This window comes from Silene latifolia, chromosome 1 (genome assembly GCF_048544455.1).
Source record: "Silene latifolia isolate original U9 population chromosome 1, ASM4854445v1, whole genome shotgun sequence".
In the NCBI taxonomy this organism is placed as follows: Eukaryota; Viridiplantae; Streptophyta; class Magnoliopsida; order Caryophyllales; family Caryophyllaceae; genus Silene; species Silene latifolia.
In genome coordinates this window covers 170528301-170547753 of record NC_133526.1, presented here as the reverse complement: position 1 = coordinate 170547753, position 19453 = coordinate 170528301, and the positions used below count along the sequence as shown (strand labels likewise).

Sequence of the window (19453 nt, the reverse complement as noted above, 5' to 3'; positions counted from 1 at the left end):
CGCCATTGCCTAAATGTATGTGATAAGTGAACTACATAGGGTGTGTTTGGATAACAAAAAAGGAGGGAAAAGGAGGGAAGGGGAGGGGAGGGAGAATGGAGGAGGTGATTTTTCCTTCAAATCTTGTCTTTGTTGGAGAGAATAATTTGGCTTGGAGGAGGGAAATGGAGGGATCCATTTTCCCTCCCCTTCAAATCCCTCCACCTCCATTTTGCTAACCAAACATTGGATTTCTCATCCTTTCAAATCCCTCTCCTCTCTTTCCTCCAAATCCTTCAATTCAAACACACCCTTAGGGTGTGTTTGGATAGCAAAAGTGGAGGGAAAGGGAGGGGAGGGGGAAGGAGGGAAGAGAAAGGGAGGTAAGGGAAGGGGAGGGCAAATGGGGAGTGGGTGTTTGGATACAATTTCCTTCCAAATCTTGCCTATTGTGGAGAGATTTTGATATGCCTTGGAGGAGGGAAAATGTATCCCTCCAAATCTCTCCCCCTCCATTTCCCTCCACCCTTATTTGCTATCCAAACAAGGGAGTTTAAATCCCATACTCTCCCTCCGTTTCTTTTCCCTCCAAATCACTCAATCCAAACACACCCTTAGCGATCAAAGTATTGCAAGTTTGCAAGAAAAGACGCATAGAAAAGAAGCGTGTTTGCAAGAAAAGACGCATAGAAAAAGCATGGTCGTGGTGAATTTAGGGCTGTAAACAAGCCGATCTGAGCTCGGGTGGGCTCGGGTTCGGCTCGAATATATACTCCCATATTTCAAAATCCAAGTACTTACCACCCGAAATTTGGACGAATATTTTGCTAAAATTACCCGCGAAAACTTTACTACAATTTAAGTGCGTATGCAAAGTTTGGTGCTCCATTATTGACCACCCTGATTTCGTGAACAAGCATCTTAAACTTTGCAATAACAATAAATTTTTCGTAGCCCTCCAGGGTTTCAGATGTCATTACCATAGGCATGGATGTTACTGGTTGACAGTTACTGGAGGCCCATTCGTGTCAAACAACATGTGGGATCTTCATAAAACCTGATTTTTACTCGTACCATATTGTTGGTAGCTGTAATGGGTTGCTCCTTGTTAATCGAGAGTGCGGTCCTTGTTACCCGGAATTGAAATTATGGAACTCTAGTATTCGTAAATCATTTATTCTTCCTGCGATCCCACTTCCTCCTCGCTATTTGATCAGTACTGCTAGGTATTTGTTTGGTTTGGCCCCTGACACTCTGAGAGTAAGGATTATAAAGTGGTTGCGTTCACATTTGAAAAAAAGTCGAGGGTATAGAGTCTAGAGAGATGTTTACTGCAGTTTATACTCTTCGTGATCAACAATGGACCGTCAAAAATAATCAATTCGATATCACTTTACTGAACATTATTAGAGGTGCGTGTTGGCCATTTCCATCTTTATCAACCGCTGTTCTCTTTCAAGGAGTGGCATACTGGCTTGGACAAAAATGGTAGCAAAAGCCGAACGAGTAAACTAACTCATCTTTGTTCCTTTGACTTTGGTAAGGAAAAAATCACTGTTTTGGAGCTGCCATTTTAGTTTGAACGAAAGAGGCTTCTTGAGGTTTCTGTTTCTACTTGGGGAGTCGCTAGCGATTTTCAGTATTTCGAAGGTAACTTCCAGCATATGGGTGCTAGAACAAGAGAATGTAAAGCGGCCCTGTACTTTATGGTTTTCGAGGAAATCAAGTCTGGATGGTTATGAAGCAATCGAGTACTGCAATTGTAATAATCAAAAGGTCTTCTATTGTGAAAGTAACGGTGGCTATTTTGTTTGCGGGAGGAAATCTTATAATATAGCTAGTTGCCAAGTGCAGAATCTCAAAAGATCATTGTCCTCCTGTGTACACCTAAAAATGCATTCAGAGAACTTGGTGTTAATAATGGAGGATGGAATGAAGGTCTTATTAAGTTACTCTTTACTGAAGATAGCGTGAATCAAATTCTGGCCATCCCTCTTTGTGCTTCTCAATCACGAGATGAAATTTTCTGGCCCAGAACTAGCAGCGGCATTTACACTGTTAAGAGCGGATATGGCATTAGCTTTCACGATTACTTCAATGAGCATGGATCTAAAAAGGATAAAGAAAGGCTCCACGCGAACTGGAAACTCTTTTGTAGGAAAAGATTGTGGAATCTGCTAGGTCCTCAACCTTGGAAGATTCTTCTATGGAAAATCATGACAAGTTCCCTTCCGGTTGGGAGTGAGTTTGCAAAAAGGGACTTAAACTGGGCTCCCTCTTGTTCTATGTGCAACAACGCAGGCGATACCGTGGAGTCTCTTGATCACCTTTTCCGCGATTGTCCTCTTAGCTCCAGGATTTGGGCTGGATCGGAGCTGGGTATTAATGTCAGTCATCTTCCTACACTGGATGTTCGAGACTGGATTATTAACTGGGTGGATGTTCGAGACTGGATTATTAACTGGGTTCTTTATCTATCTGGTCTTGAGGATGGGGTTAATCTTGTCTTAAGCTTTCTCGCTATTTTGGTTAGCCTCTGGTCTTTAAGAAATAACATCCGCTTCAGGGGTGAAGCCTTTAACCCGAACGTCTTCTTCATCAAGGCTCGACAACTGATTAAAGACGTTCTTCAAGCAAATGATAAGAGTAACAATGCTCCTTTACATCCGCCTGGTTTTGAGGACGGTGCCCCAGGATCTTCTTCTGATAATGATATTGACTTCCAAATGCTCCGTGAGGGTAGACCTTTTTATTGTATCGGAAGTTTCTCTCCTTGCGCTATGATACGTATTTATGTTGATGCAAGTTGGAAAAAACCGTGTCCTGCGGGGTTTGGATGGATTGCTTTTGGGCCTGAAGGGGATGCTATATATGAAGGTTATTTATGTGGTCGGGCTGAATCTCCCCTTCAAGCTGAAGCCCTAGGAGTGAAGGAGGCCATCGCTTGGGCACGTCAGGAAGGTTTTCTTCACATTGAACTCTCTTCTGACTGCCTCTCGCTACTGACGCAATGGATGGGAAATCAGACGATGCATCACCTCATAAAGGGCATTCTCCAAGACATTTCTCTTATTTCATCTGTTTTTCATTGTTTGTGTTTTAGTTATGTTCGCAGAGACTGTAACTCCAAAGCTCATGCCTTGGCGAAAAAGGCTATGAGTTTATTTTAGGAACCTTTCTTTTCAGCTGCCAAAAAAAAAAAAAAAAAAAAAAAGAACTTGGTGTTATCCAAAGGATACGCAGCTCGCGATTTGAAATATTTCCCACGATTAAGAAAATACTACGAAGTACTTTCTTGATCATACCAATGGTTTTGGGAAGAACCTCTGGCTGTTATTCAATCAACATTGAATATGTCAATTGCTTCTCTCTGCTCTTGCTGTTTGCTTGGCCAGAATTCGTATTGTTGTAGCTTCTTTTTTCTTGGTATCCCCTGGGCTTTGCATGCCTTGAATTCGTACTGTTGTAGCTTCCAATTATTGTGCAAGACCGTGTGATAGCATGGGATGGTCTTATAAATAAGAACATACACTGATTTGTCGACAATGATAAATTTATGTTTAGCCAATAAAAGGGCCACCTCACACTATTTTTTTTTTTGATAAGGTAATAAAACTAGATTGATCCTCTAAGGTAGGATCAACCTATCTCACCCTTTCGAATGATAGAGGTAAGTTGAAGCCACCGGCTTTCAAACCACATCGAAAGAGTTGGACATGAATGTCCAATAGAAGCCATAAAGTCGGCAACGTTGTTGACTTCACGAAAGCAATGTTTAATTATCACTTCATCAAAGAACTGAAGATCTAATTTTACATCTTTGATAATACTAGAATTTTTCCAAAGAATTTGCCAAGTAATACGGATTGAGTTGATAACACATAAATTATCACCTTCTACAATTAACTTCGAGATTCCTAAGTATTTAGTTGCTAAAATGCCTTCTTTTAAAGCAAGAGGTTCGACAACAAGAATGCTATTAGATCCGCACTTTTTTGCTCCTAGCAAAACGACTTTACCATTATGATCTCTTATAGAATATCCTAGAGCAGCTTTATTACCATCTATTTTTGATATGTCAAAATTTAGCTTTAGAAACCTATTTTGGTTTTACCCACCAAATTTATTCTTTATTAGTAGTATTTCTAACTGACACGTCTTTATCAGGATTGTTAAGATCCTTATGTCTAGTGTCATTCCAAATCTTGATGCTATTTGTGACACCCTAAAAAAATAGCGTTATCTAATTACTTAAATGCGTAAATTCTACGGAAAAACTGGTAGGATATGTTTGTAAATGGTTCAACTATCCCAAAAACCTGCAATTTCAAAAATTTTTCTAACTAAACCATTCACAAGCAATCCAACTCAAGAAGACCAACATTCCCAGAAGCGGGTGCCAAAACCCTGCAAAAGCTGATGAACTACTATGCCATAGCTAAATAGAAAGTAGAATGATACAACCCAAAATAGAAAAGGGAGACATATGTCCCTTCAAATAATATACAAACCAAAGGAATAAAGGGTTACTAATAGAATAGCCAAAACTAGGTCCAAGGTTCCTTGCTCACTAGCTCGTCTCTGACCCCCAACAAAGCATCAACAACCTGTCAATCGCATTTTATACAAACACGAAAGCCACAATTCAGTGGGGAGTAACTTCGAGTCCTCCCAGCCACGAATCGTCAAAATTTATGTAACATGTAATAAAACATGTAAACAAGATGATAAGGAATTCAATTATCAATTATTCTAACATATGAGCCCTAAACTGACCAAACTAAACTAACATGTGAAACATTTAACAAATTGTAATCCAAACTCTATCAACCATAGCCGGCTTGCATCTCACCTTCTATGATTCATAGAATCATCAAACAAGAAAGGGCAATATATCAAAGACAGGCATAAGTTCTTAGCACGACCAATAGTCACTTTGTAACTCGAGTCTATACCACGAGGTAGGGAAGGTAATCGAACCGGTATCTTGGCTCGGCGGTTACTATTAAGAAAACATGGTCAAGAGACAACACAACCCTAGCCTAAAATCACAAGCAGACCTAGACATGCGGATACACACCACCGCACCCAAGACCCACAACTTTTTTTTAAAACAAAGTGAAGTGAGTACCCTAAGGACACCACCGAAGGGTTGGCTAGTACTTAAGCTGACCCCATACTATCAAAATAAGTACCTGAGGTCATGCCCCAACTTGGATATAAATCCACTAGTCAGGAACACAAAGGCTATCAAGCAGTGAACATATACTCGTCAAAGACTATAAAGACCTATCTATGATGAAGGCCGAAATACTCACCTATGACCTAGTCCCAGCTAGTCCCAGCTTGAATACCTTAGCCCACACCACCCAAGACTCACCACACAAGTCAAGTAAGTCACCCACTTAACCTTAAGAGGGCAAAAAGTCCTACTTACCAACCTAAATGCTAACATTCTATCATGTGAAAGGCTATCTAAATGTCTATTTACAGCATACAATCCAACAGAATCCTCAATACTAATTTCTAATTCTAACAATAGTAATCACATTAAAGGCTTCAGGGGAAACTAGGGTCATTACTACAAAATAAGAAGCTATTAAATTCAATAAGCTATACATGTGAACTAAAGCTTGATAAATGGCCTAAAACAAGAAAAAGGCCGATTATCTAATTCATTCAACCGAATTTTTACCCGCAACCCCACCTGCGGCAGTGCAGGTCAAATTACTACCGACCAATCACTCAATTAACTGACATCGCATCAGTCAAAGGGACTAAGGCTCAGTTTTCGGCACAATCAACAAAACATTACAATTATCGCTATAAAATTCATTTTGAGCCTATTATTTACAAATTCATTTTGTAAACTATCCTAACATTTGATAACTATTAACATAAGTATAGTTTTATCATTAACATACTTTTTATTACTAGTATGAATCAATTCAAAATACTACCCCTTTGTTACTTATATTAGTTATAACATTACTCAACCTAAAATGACCAATATTGTACGAAAAACCGCAAAACAAGCACGGACCAACCCGGGCAGCCGTGGGCTAGCCGTGGGCCTGCCACGGGCCTGCTGCCCGTCCCCTACACCACCTTATTTTTCCATTTTTGTTTAGTAAGAGACCGTCTGAAAATTAATTAATCGTCCCCAATTCAACTTTAATAATTTAAACTAACAAAAGGCACAAATTAAACATGCATACAACAAATTTATCATGTGAAAACTACTACTCAAGTAAAAATCACCAAACATACAAAAATCAAAAACATGTGACGATCTTTCGTCGAGTAACTCGAAATATGTTACTTTAAGCTAGAAAAAAGAGCAATTAGCACCTCAAACTCAAACCCTAACTAGCAACTATCCGCTATCTTCGATAATATACGAGTCCCCGAACTCGTCTTCCAATTCTTCACCTAAATAAACAATTAAAACACAATAAATAAGCACCAAAACCGAAAATACCGAAATTCCATCTTAAAACAACTTAATGAAAATTGAAATTAGAACATACTAAGTCGTAGATCTCGGCGAGGGGATTCCGGAAAGGTAAATTTCGTGAAAATCCGATAAGAAACGAAGAACTTATGGCCAAAACAGCTTGAAATTTTGTGAAAATGGTGATTGGAAGGTTATGGAAGGTGATGGAAGGGAAAAACCAGAAAAATGAAAGGTAGGGGGAAGGGATGCGCGTGAGGGAGGAAGGAAAGGAGGAAAAAAGAAGTGCGGGATTTTTAGTCGGGATTTTTACGAGTCGGGTTTGACTTGTTTCAAAAATAATTAAATCCGTAAGTCAAATGCAAATTCCGTCAAGACCAAAGTCTTTAAACACGAGATTACAATAAAATAGAGTATTCATACGACCCATTTCCAAATTCGTTTACCCAACGTTCAAACGAATTGTCATTTTCCCCCCGATACGCCCTTATTTCGAAATAAAAGATTTTACACGGTTTAAACCATTTTTAAACATCTCGAAACTATCAAAATAAATACTTTTCTTCAAAATATAATAAAATTATATTTCTTTGAATTATTTTTACTTTAAATACTTAAATATCACTTTTATTTGATTAATAAATTATTTCCGAAATATATTAACGGTCCGAAATTTACGGGGCGTTACACTATTAATCTATTGTATTACATAAAAGGATAAGTTTGTTGATATTAAAATTAACATCATTAAAAATAATGTCATTTCTATGGAACTATGCATTCCACCAAATAAAGCTCGTGAACGGCTCGAACTTGTATAATTAGATAAATATTACTCATATTTTATTAAAATATTTTTTCATGATTATATATTTGTATCACACATATAAAAAATGTTTTACTAATTTTCGAATATTTGTATATAAAGCTTTCGCCTTGTTATTGAAAATATATCGATAAAAGAAACCGAAAATTCAATAATTATATATAGGTTCGAGTTGAACTCGAGTTTGGCTCGAACTCGCGTTAAAGCTCGTAAGCTTTTTAACGAGCCCAATTTTTTCAAGCTCGAGATCGGCTCAAACTCAAGTTTTATATGAGTACAAGCCGAGCAAGGCCAAGCTCGGGCTCGGCTCGACTCGTTAACACCTCTACCCTAAACAATATGTTGTGAAATAAGAAGGGTATAATGGTAAAAATTACTCCGTATACTGCGACAAGTATAATGTGTCGTGCATAAATCAACACACATTTTTTGTATGTAAAAAGTTCTAACCTAACTAATACAGTATATATTTACCGATGCTACTCTCGCCCTCATCAACATTACATCGCCCAGTTGCCATTTACTGCTAAACTTAGTGCTGGGTAAACAATGAATATCAACAAGAATCCCAAAACTTCACCGAATTCGCAGCGGATTTCAGAAACACCAATAAGCAGATTCAGATATTCGACCCGTATTTCAGAATCCAAGTACTTACCACCCGAAATTTGCACTCAAATTTTGACAAAATTACCCGCGAAAAGCTTATTACGATTCAGGTGCGTATGCAGATCTTGGTGCTCCATTATCGATGATCCTGATTTTGTAGACATGCATTTTAAACTTTGCAATAACAATTCGGGGAAAAATAATAGTAAATTATTAATAGCCCTCGAGGATTTGGGAGATGATTACTATGAAGGGTGCATGTTGACAGTTCGTGAGGCCGATACGCTTCAAAAAACATGTCGAATCTTCATGACATCTGATGCTTACTCTTACCATATTATCGGTAGCTGTAATGGGTTGCTCCTTGTTAATCAAAAGAACGGGCTTTCTTGTTACCCGGAAGAGTTGAGATTGTGGAACCCTAGTATTCGTAAATCATTGATTCTTCCTGCGAACCCACATTCTCGCTACTTAATCAGTTATACTACTAGGTATTTGTTTGGGTTCGCCCCCGATAGTAAGGATTATAAAGTGGCTGCATTCAAATTTGGAAAAAGTCGAGGTATAGAGCCTGGAAAGATGTATTTTGCCGTTTTTACACTCCGTGATCAACAATGGACCGTCAGAAATAATCAATTCGATATTACTTTAATGAACCCGTTTAGAGATGGGTATGGGCCATTTCAGTCTTTATCTACTGCTGTTTTCTTTCACGGAGCAGCTTATTGGCTTGGACAAAATGATAATCGAGGCCGACGGGGTGAATTAACTCATCTTTGTTCCTTTGACTTTGAGTCGGAAAATATCACCTTTCTGGAACTGCCATTTACTTTGAACGAAAGAAGCAACTTGGGGTTTCTGTTTCTTTTTGGGGAATCACTAGCGATTTTCAGTATTTCTAAGGTAGCTTCGAGCATATGGGTGCTACAACAAGACAACGCAAAGAGGCGATGGACTCTATGGTTTTCAGGAAAATCAAGTCCGGAAGCTTTTGCAGTACTCGATTTCTGCTATTTTAAACATCAAAAGCTGTTCTATTGTGAGAGTGGTGGCTATTTTGTTTGCGGGAAGTGGGCTTATGATATAGCCAGTTGCGAAGTGCAGGAATTAGGAATGATGAACTGCGGTGTACAACTGGAAACGTATTCGGAGAGCTTGGTGTTGTCCAAAGAGTACGGAGCACACTACTTGCGCGATTCCCATGAATAAGAGAATCCTACTCCGTCTGTCATACTAATTGCTTTTCATTCCTCCTGCGGTTTGAGAAGCGAGTATTTGTGCTATTCCAAGCATATTTGTGTAGCTTCTTTTTTATTAGCATTCTTTTGGCTTTGTATTCCTTGATTTCTGCAGATTTGAGTTTACATTATGGTATGCGACAGCGTAGGTACTTTTATCTTTCTTTCTCGAGCTACTTTAGCTTCTTCTATGGATTGCTAATAAAACTCTAACCTTTTTCATGACTTAACAACTACAGAGCACCATCGCGAGCTGAAACCGAATGTTTGCTGCATATGCTCTGCGATAAATCTGAAACTCGCAGACCAACAGAAACCGTCTTACCTGGACATTTATGTTCTTCTGATCTTCCTGACAGTTATAATTATACGAATATTCACTCGGTCCTGGTCATATTATCATTCTCCACTTTTGTATTGGCAGAACAAAGGGAGTAATTCAAAACCTGGCTCTCCAATCTCCATATCTCCCTCTAGACTCACTACCGAACCAGGGGAGTATAAAATGGAGAAGAAACCCGAAAATGGAATATGCTGTTTTTGCAACTTTGCAAAGCGCCCTGAAACCCTCCAACAAGTTTTTAAATCTTTTCATAAACAAAAAAATAATAATAAAATAAAGAAATGCGGAAGTGGTTCAAGGCATGTGTTTTGCTAGAAGGGCGGAACTGAACCGAGGTCTTCCCAAACTGAGAATCGGAACGAGCCGAGAGCAAAGCAGATCAATGGAGCCAGAGAGGTCTAGGGAAAGTATTAAGCTAATATTTGAATGTCTTCATTAATAATATTGTACTCTTTATTTTTTTTTGAAAGGAATATTGTACTCTTATATAACTATAAAATATACTCATATATTTTATAAATTTTAAGAAATGTCTCGTGTTCTGTATTTTATAAGATACCATGTTATGTGTTGTTCGTGTCCGTTTCCGTATCCATTTTAGTGCTACCTAGACTAAGATAGGTATGAGTAAGAATATCAATAAAAAAAGGTAAGAAATAATTTATGAAATACTCCGTATTTACATATACGGTGTATATATTTACCACTACGGCACTACCCTACTCCTTCTCCCACTTCTAACCCTTTTTACAGTTTTACTGCTGCAGAAGCAATGAATAGCAGTAATAATCCCACGAAGCCGTCGAAATCTCGACGGATTTCAGAAACCAAGTATTTACCACCCGAAATTTGGACTCAAATTTTTGAAAAATTACCAACAAAAACCCTGATAAAATCCATATGCGTTTGCAAATCTTGGTGTTCCATTATTAATCACCCTGATTTCGTTAATATGCATTTTCGACGTTGCAATAACAATTCTGATGATAATAAAAAAACCAAATTATTAGTAGCTCTCGAGGGTTTGGGACTCTATAACAATGTTGGGTGCTCGTTGACAGTCCGTAAGGCCGAAACGCTTCAAAAAACCTGTCGAATTTTCAAGAGACATGATTCGTACTCGTACCGTATTATAGGTAGCTGTAATGGGTTGCTCCTTGTTAGTAGAAATGATGGCCCTCCTTGTTACCGGGAAGAGTTGAGATTGTGGAACCCTTGTATTCGCAAATCATTGGTAATTCCCGCTTGTCCATTTTCAACGTCTTTGTTCACCAATTCTGTTTATCTGTTTGGTTTCGCTCCTGTTAGTAAGGATTATAAAGTGGTTGCGTTCACATTTGAAAAAAGTCCGGATGTAGAGCCTAGAAAAATGTTTTTTGCGGTTTATACACTCGGTGATCAACAATGGACTGTCAGAAATAATCAATTCGATATAATTTTGCCGAACACTACAGGTACGTTTGGGCCGTTTCATTCTGTATCAACTGCTGTTTCTTTTCGAGGGGCAGCATATTGGCTTGGACAAATTGATAACCAAAACCAAGATAATAGATTAACTCATCTTGGTTCCTTTGACTTCGAGTCGGAAAATATCACCTTTTTGAAACTGCCATTTAGTTTGGAGGAAACACAATACTTGAGGTTTCTGTTTCTTCTTAGGGATTCGCTAGCGATTTTCAGTATTTCTGAGGTAAATTCCAGCATATGGGTGCTAGAACAGGCCAACGTAAACCGGCCCTGGTCTTTATGGTTTACTGGGAAATCAAGTTGGTACGGTTATAAAGCGTTCACTAACTGCATTTGTAAACATCGAAAGGTGTTCTATTGTGAGAGTGACGGTGGCTATTTTGTTTGTGGGGAGGAGGCTTATAATATAGCTAGTTGCGAAATGCAGGAGCTTCAAAGATATATGAGGTTTGATGGACAATTGGAAACATATTCGGAGAGCTTGGTGTTGTCCGCAGGATACGGAGCTCGCGATTTGAAGTTTTTCCCATGAATAAGAGTACTACTCCGTTTAACCATGAATATGTCAATTGCTTCTCAATGCTCGTGTTGTTTTTTTTTTTTTTTTTTTTGGTCGAAACGGACAATAAATTAAAAAAGAGACAAAGAGTTCAAGTACATCGGGGGGTCGGGGTTTAGAGACGTGCAAGCCTTGTTTGCTTGGCGAGAATTCGTACTATTCCTGGCATATTGTTGTAGCTTCTTTTTTCTCGGTATCCCCTGGGCCTTGTATGCCTTGAATTCTGCAGATACGAGTTCATATTATGGTATGTTTAGATACTTTTATCTTTCTTTCTTCCAATTGTTTGTGTAAGACCGTGTGATAGCGTGAGAGTCTGAGACGGTCCTTTCATAAATAAGAACGTTAGTTTATCGACAATAATAAATGTGTGTTTAGCAAATAGAAGGACCGTCTCACACTATAAAATGCCAAAACAGTGTTGTGCTACATACAATTTGTGTTATTTATGTTGCATTCTTCAATAACTCTGAAAATCGCAGTTCATTCTTCATTGTCGAGAGTTATACATACGAACTGCTATACATCAATGCAACATCTCCTGTATGAATGAATGAGGAATGCTATACATGTGTGCAATATCTCCTTTATATATGAATGAGCTTGCATTCCGATTGCTGACTATATGAGCATGCCACAATTCAATTGAAACATGATTGAATTGAAAAAACAATGAATAGCAGCAAGTACAAAATACCCGAATACTTGCTAATGTTCGGGCCATGTTCTGTCCAAGATTCCGTATGTATTAGTAAATCTCACCCATCCTCGACGTCTTGCCATTTACTGCTAAACTTAGTGCTGCATAAACAATGAAGTATCCCACAACTTGATCGACTTTGCAGCGGATTTCAGAAACATCATCAAACAGACGCAAGTATTCGAGTTTTGAGTATTCAAAAAAAAGTTCTATTAAAGAAAGACATTTATGCAACATATGATACATTAATCCTACGTTCTCTCTCTAAGAAAAACCTCCCCCTTCTCTCTAAACAAATCAAACAACCCTAATTTTGATTGAGCCGCCGCCACACCCTTCAACACACCTCCTCTTCTGCTTCCCTTACCCTGTCGCCGGAGATGGGTTCTCCCTTTAACCTATCTCCGGTGATTAGTCACGTCTCCCCTGACTCCGTTCACCTTCGCCGGCTTTCACTCCTTTTGTTGAAATCTGTTTGGGGTTCCGTCTCGGTCGTCCGGTGGATTGGTTAGGTTTGGTGTCGGTGCTCTGAGGTCGTTCCGTTCCTCTGTTCTCCTGTCCTGTCATCGAAGGACGTGCTGGCCAAACGGGTTTGTTTTCCCCTCTCCCTCGCCCCTTTCCCCAATCTGGTTTGTTCCTTTTTGCTTATGGGTCGTTGGTCTGGTCTTTGGGTGTTGGTTGTTTTGGTGTCCTTTTGTTTATGGTGGTGGTTTTGGAACTTTTTCGGAGTTTCCCCCTTCCCCTCGCCCCTCTCCCCTCCGTTTTGTTCCATTTACTGCTTTGGCGTGTCGCGTGTCGGGCTGGGTTGTTGTCTAGGTTGGTTTTGTAGCATGTAGCCGATGGTCCTGGGGGGTTCGTTGTGGAATTTGGAGTCTCAGTTCGGGTTTGGTGGTTGTTGGGTCCGCCGGGACCGATGGTGTTGTCTTCTGTTTCTTTTTTGTTAGGAGTAAAGCCGTTGCGATTGGGCCGTTTGTCTGTCTGTGGAGGTGTGTTTGGTAGGGTGGAGTCGGATCTTTGGTTGTGTCGTTGGTGGGTCGGATGCGGTGGGTTCACCACTGATTAATGTGTTTTTCCGACTTCTTCTGTTTTTTGTTAATTCAAATAATGGGCTCCGGTGGATGGTTTGGGGTGTCCTGTCCCCTTATCCCCGGCGTAATTAGGATGATTGGTATTTTGCATCGGCTCACTGTTGTGTTCAACTCACTGCGGTCTCCTGAGTTGGTTTTGATTAGAGGGATGTTTAAATGGTTTCCCCCTTTGTTTTCTACCTTTTTACTCGATTTTCTTGGCTACGAGGTTCTGGTCAGCGGGGATTGTGTCCTAAAGTGTAGGAGTTTGTTCTCCTCTAGAGACAGATTTTTGTGGTCTGTTTTCCGCCTTTTCTTTCTACGTCCTTGGGGCGTAAGTGCACTTTGTTCTTCCTCGTTGAATCAAGGGGCTCGTTGGTTTCCAGATGAGGTGTATCACAACCAAGGAGATGAATCTCCGAGACGCTCTCTTAGGTCTTGTTGCAGGTATTTCTCCGAAGTTGTATCGATAAAGACGAGTTACAATGAGTTTGTGGAGGCTAGTTGGCTTTTTGAGGAAGATTATCACAGCCAAGGAGATGAATCTCCGAGACCCTTTCTTGGGTTTTGTTGCAGGTATTTCTCTGAAGCTACATCAATCAAGACTAACAAAGATGGGTATTTTCCTTTGGCCGACGTTGCTCATCCATTAACGATTGGGGTAGATTTTGTTTTCGAAGAGCGTGTTCAGACCTTCGTCTTACGCCATCAGCACTGTGCTATTAACCGATGCAATTTTTACCTTGTTTTAGTTTATATTATTAGTAGTACTCTAATGTTTTATGTTGTAGTGTTTAGGTATGGTTTAGTTAAGCGTACCACTATAATGTAAAACTCTTTTTTCACAGCTGTCAAAAAAAAAAAAAAAAAAAAAAAAAAAAACTTTTTTGGGGAATTGCAAGCAAATGCAGCCTGAAGATAATTGAAGTTGCTTCGGTAATCGAACATACTAAGGCGGGCTATATGCAGATTGAGTTCTGATCAATACCAAGACTCAAATTAGGAAGGAATTACAATCTATTTTCAAGGTGTTTATTTTAACGGGATTTATACCTCGTTTTAGTAAGAATCATATTAGCAACACCTCATTTTATAGGTACCGAGGAAACATATCGCTTTGCTGCTCAACCTATATCTATCTACTCGTGCTAAAATTGTTGTAACATCCCGACCAAAACCCCGGACTGGAAGTGAGTCATTTCTCTATATTAGGCATGAGAGAAGACATAACTAGCGGCACGACACAACCCAGTGCCACCCCTTAACCCCCACCCACATCAACATTCAACACCACCACCCTAAGTATCTAAGACCCTAAACCACCACGGCACCCTTTTCTAGTACAGTATACAAGACCAACACCAACGGTCAAAAACTGTAGCTCTACAGTTTATTACCAATCGTTCATCTCGATCATAAGGAATATGGAATAATAGTAGAATTCACAATCCCCTATTTTTTTCTCTCACAAAATACCCATTGAGAGGTGAGTGAGAAGCACATGAGGGTGCCCCACCTTGTCCCCTCTCCCTTTTTGTGAGAGGTCACAAGCTTGTGACGGGATTAGTCCGTCACAAGCAAGACGCTTTGTACTACTAAACACTAAGGGAGCGTTTGGTTAGAGAAAGGGAAAGGAAAAGGAAATTAGAAAGGGTAAGGGAAAAAGTAAGGAATTACCTAAAACTTAACTAATTGTTTGGTTACGTCAAGAAAAATGAACTATGGTGGTTTGTGGTTTGTTTTGGTGTGTGGATGGTGCGTTTAGGTGATGGTGGTTGTGGCGATGGTGTTGTGGTGGTGGTTTATGTGGGGCGGTTGTGGTGGTTGTTTTGGTGGTGGTGGTGGTGGCGGCGGCGATGGCGTTTTGATGGTGACTCGTGTGGTAGAAGTCGCAAGTGTGGTGGTAGGTAAATAAGGTCAGAGTAAAAAGTAATGAAATCTCATCCCTTGGAGTGGAGAGTAAGGAATTAGATGGATTGAGGGGGCAAGGAAGGAAATTTCATTTTCTTTATTTGTGTCACTTTGTTCCTTTCTCTTTCTTATAGACCTTCTACCAAACCCATAAAAGAATAGGAAAAGCTTCAAATTTTCCCGTCTAAATCACAATTCCTATTTTGATAAAATATCTTATTTACTTTGCTATCTCCCTTACTACTAAGAGAATAAAAACTCTCTTAATTTTCCCTCCAAAGTATTCGATTTAAAAAAGGAAACTATATTGTTGCTATTTGCTAATAAATGCATACATCTTCTATAGTATCAATTAATACAAATTATTGCAAATAATTATGATTGTGAACATTATGTCTTCTTAACCGATTGGAGAAGACATTGACGTTGGTCAGGGTGTAGTAAGAAGATTTGCGAATTAAAATGAAACGCTATACACTATTATTATTATTATTATTATTATTATTATTATTATTATTAGTTTTGTGATAAAAAGACTATTAAAAAAATTTCAGGAAAAAATGATGTCATTTGATATAAAAAAAATCACTAAAATACACATCTCATAACATTATTAGTCAACTCTCTTGATTATTTTTTTTTATTACAAATCAAAATACATGAGACATATGAAAATTTAATGAATTGACAATTATTTATAAATAATCTCCCTTTAACTAAAAGAATAAGTAATACTCCAAAATTTCCCGCTCAACTATTTTAGGTAGGGGTTGGGTCTCTATTAATTGCTATTATTCTGTAAAAGTTGGGCCTTACCTCTGATTTATGAAAAATTCTTGTGTACTCCGGGAGTACCGTACTCCTTACACCTAGGATATTATTATATTCTATTTGGTGGATTAGTTTTAAGTGTAAGGAGTACGGTACTCCCGGAGTACGTAAGAATTTTTCCTGATTTATATGATCTTATTATTATATACTCCTTCCGTTTATCTATTTTCATCTCATTTCTTTTTGCACAACAATTAAGAAAATGGATTAAAGAATGAAAAAGTAATGAAAAAGTAACAAAAGTAATGAAAGAGTAATGAAAAGGGATTAAAGAATGAAAAAGTAATGAAAAAGCAATGACAAATATTGTAAATATACAAGTGGGGTTAGGAAATTTTTGTCATTTGGATGTCTAAATAAGGAAAGAAGAGAAATAGGAAGAAAAGAAATAAATTGCCAAAAATGAGAAATGGGAAGAAAATAAATAGGTAAATGGAGGGAGTATGATGTGTATTAGTCTACCTATGAAACAAGATTGCAATATAACAAATCGCTACTCCGTAACCAATAGCATTTCATATAGGTCGTTTTGTAAGAATATATTTAATCTAAATTTTAAAAATATGAAAATTCATATATTATCTGCTAAATGTTTTACGTAATTTTAGTTGACATTGTTTATGGAAAATATTCAGAGAAAGTTTTAGTTTCTAATACTATAAACTTACAAAATAAATATTTATTCATTTCCCTTTAACTTAATATCTTTTATCTATAGTGTGAAAATATTTAAATTCGCTTTAAATTTTATCATCTGTATTTGCTAAGCTCTCGAACATCTTGATCTAAAAAAACCGTGCATTTATGCACGGGATTTACACTAGTTTTGATATAATCACTTACTTAAAATTTGTCTTTAAGATTTTTGTGATAAAAAATTCGTTCTTTATATGCTAAATCGTAACTAAACGATATGCTAATAAATAAATTATAAACAATTTCATTAATTTTGTTTAAAAATATATAATGACGTTATTTATTTTTTTGATTAGTTTATAGTTAATTTTTATTTTTCTAAAAATAAAAACTCTTCACATGTCGCGCAGAATAAATTATAGATTTTGATATTATCTTTAGAAATTATGTTAGCAATAGTTTATATCAAATCTGTCTCTAAGATATATTTTAGGAAACAGAATTCAGAAACCATTATTATCAAAATTCCGTCCGATTATTAGGTATCTAAATTCTCCGCATCAACAATGAAGAGCAGTACGAATTCCACAACTTCATCAAATTTGCAACAGAATTCAGAAACTTTATCAAACATTCGCCAATATTTGTTCAATATTCCAGAATCCAAGTACTTACCACCCGAAGTTTGGACTCAGATTTTGTCATCATTGCCGGCGAAAACCCTATTACAATTCAGGTGCGTATGTAAATCTTGGTACTCCATTATCGATAACCCTGATTTCATTCACTTACATTTCCAACATTGTAAAATCAATTCTGGGAATAATAAGTTATTACTAGCCCTTGAGAGTTTTGGGGAAGGCAATAAAGATAAACGGCGGCTGTTTACAATTCATGAGGCTGAAACTTGGGAAGGCAATCAAGAAGGGTGGGTATTGACAGTTCGTGAGGCTGAAACTCTTGAAAATACCAGTGTCATTTTTAGGAAACCTGATTCCTACTCGTACCATATTAAAAGTAGCTGTAACGGGTTGCTTTTAGTGGGACGATATGGTCCTCGTTTCCATGACGAATTGAAATTGTGGAACCCTTGTATTCGCAAATCGTTGCTACTTCCAGCTTGCCCACTTTCCCTGCCGCGCGCAACTAGGTACTATTTGTTAGGGTTTGCCCCTCATAGTAAGAATTATAAAGTGGTTGCCTTTGCATCTGAAAGTAGTCAGGATATAGATATACAGCCTAGAAAGATGCATTCTGCAGTTTATACACTCCGTGATCAACTATGGACCGTTAAAAATCCGATCACTACTTGTATTATGCTTGACCTTTATTCTCTGTCAACTGCTGTCTTCTTTCGAGGGGCAACATACTGGCTTGTACGTAATCATAATCAAAGCAATGAATTATCTCATCTTGGTTCCTTTGACTTCGACAAAGAAATAATCAACCTTTTGGAACTGCCATTTAGTTTGGATGAAACAGGCTTCGTGAGGTTTCTGTTTCTTCTTGGGGGATCGCTAGCCGTTTTTAGTATTTCTCAAGTAACTTCCAGCATATGGGTGTTAGAACAAGACAATGAAAAGGGGCCGTGGACTCTATGGTTTTCAGGGAAATCAACTCGGGATGCTCATCAATTGTTCTTAAGCGAGAAATGTTCTTATCAAAAGGTGTTCTATTATGAGAGTGATGGTGGCTATTTTGTTTGCAGTAACATGGCTTATAATATAGCTAGTGGTCAAGTACATCCGTTGAAAAGATATATGAGCTCTCATTTAAAATTGGAAACATATTCGGAGAGCTTGGTGTTGTCCAAAGGATACGAAGCCCCTGATTCAAGGGATTTCCCATGAATACGGAGAATATTTCTCGTACTATATCAGTACTATGTTTCGTCTTACCACTGGTTTTGGGAAGAACCTTTCGCTGTTAGCCAACCAACCTTGAATACGAGGATATTTCTTCTACTATCAGTACTATGTTTCGTCTTACCAATGGTTTTGGGAAGAACGATTCGCTATTAGTCAACCAACCTTGAATATGACAATTGCCTCTCATTGCTCTTGCTGCTTGATTAGTGAGAAATCGTACTATTTCTAGCATATTTTGTAGCTTCTTTTTTTCTTGGCATCCCCTTGGCTTTGTGTATGGCTCGAAACTGCTGATACGAGTTTATATTATGTGAAATTTCTCCTATATGAATGAATGAGCTTACATGCTGCGTAGTACTCCGTATATTATATATTGTTACAAGTGATCCGACTTGGTTACTTGAGATGTTCTTGGCTACTTAATTTGACATGCTACCAGTACCAGGGAAGTTGCTGGTAATCCATAAAACTGTGATTGTTCTTTTCAAATCTAAGTTGCAAACGATGGTGAATGATTAAAGGGTGTTCCCACATTTTCTCTGCCCAACACCCCTGTACTTCACCGAAGTGGATGTGGGAAATCTTTCTCTTTTTCTCAGGTTTTTTCTTCCATTGTTGCTGTCTTGTCCTGTTTGTTTATTGTGACCGTGTTTTCCTAACAAACCAACTAAAATAATAACGAAAAAAAGCAGACTTTATTTGCAGCTGAGGATGATTTATTGATTTTGTCAAGCGATTCAGGCACCACCGATAATCAAACGTGACAGGGTTAATGAGATTACTTTCTTTGTACTTAAGATTTTACTGTAGAGAACTAGATTTAAGTTACAGAGTATGATGTTGACATGATTTTAGAGAAGTAGCTTTGTAAGTTAATAAGATTTTTTTTTTTTTTTGACTTGTTGATTAAAGATGCACTGATAAGATTGCAATGTCAAAAGTGAAGAAGGAGTTGGGGTGTTGAC

The 19453-nt window shown here is 38.0% G+C and overlaps 4 protein-coding genes across 4 annotated transcripts; all 4 read left to right on the top strand.

Moving 5' to 3' along the window:
- Positions 1-1303: 1303 nt before the first annotated feature.
- On the top strand, positions 1304-3149 carry LOC141587371 (uncharacterized). The gene is made up of 2 exons (XM_074408847.1): positions 1304-1391; positions 1834-3149. The coding sequence occupies exons 1-2, from the start codon at positions 1304-1306 to the stop codon at positions 3147-3149; spliced, it is 1404 nt and encodes a 467-aa protein (XP_074264948.1).
- A 4659-nt stretch (positions 3150-7808) lies between these two features.
- On the top strand, positions 7809-9077 carry LOC141587363 (putative F-box protein At1g32420). Its single transcript, XM_074408835.1, has one exon. The coding sequence runs from the start codon at positions 7809-7811 to the stop codon at positions 9075-9077; it is 1269 nt and encodes a 422-aa protein (XP_074264936.1).
- A 1324-nt stretch (positions 9078-10401) lies between these two features.
- Positions 10402-11448, top strand: LOC141587354 (uncharacterized). Its single transcript, XM_074408823.1, has one exon. The coding sequence runs from the start codon at positions 10402-10404 to the stop codon at positions 11446-11448; it is 1047 nt and encodes a 348-aa protein (XP_074264924.1).
- A 5738-nt stretch (positions 11449-17186) lies between these two features.
- Positions 17187-18470, top strand: LOC141587347 (F-box/kelch-repeat protein At3g23880-like). Its single transcript, XM_074408812.1, has one exon. It carries the CDS (start codon positions 17187-17189, stop codon positions 18468-18470), a length of 1284 nt encoding a protein of 427 aa, XP_074264913.1.
- The last annotated feature ends 983 nt before the right edge of the window (positions 18471-19453 follow it).

What these genes read in the sequence shown, in the direction of transcription:
- LOC141587371 (XM_074408847.1), top strand. Translation starts at nt 1,304, where the DNA reads ATGTTTACTGCAGTTTATACTCTTCGTGATCAACAATGGACCGTCAAA. An exon ending in TTTACTGAACATTATTAGAG is followed by an intron (nt 1,392 to 1,833) that starts GTGCGTGTTGGC and finishes TGCCAAGTGCAG; the next exon opens with AATCTCAAAAGATCATTGTC.
- LOC141587354 (XM_074408823.1), top strand. Translation starts at nt 10,402, where the DNA reads ATGCATTTTCGACGTTGCAATAACAATTCTGATGATAATAAAAAAACC.
- LOC141587363 (XM_074408835.1), top strand. Translation starts at nt 7,809, where the DNA reads ATGAATATCAACAAGAATCCCAAAACTTCACCGAATTCGCAGCGGATT.
- LOC141587347 (XM_074408812.1), top strand. Translation starts at nt 17,187, where the DNA reads ATGAAGAGCAGTACGAATTCCACAACTTCATCAAATTTGCAACAGAAT.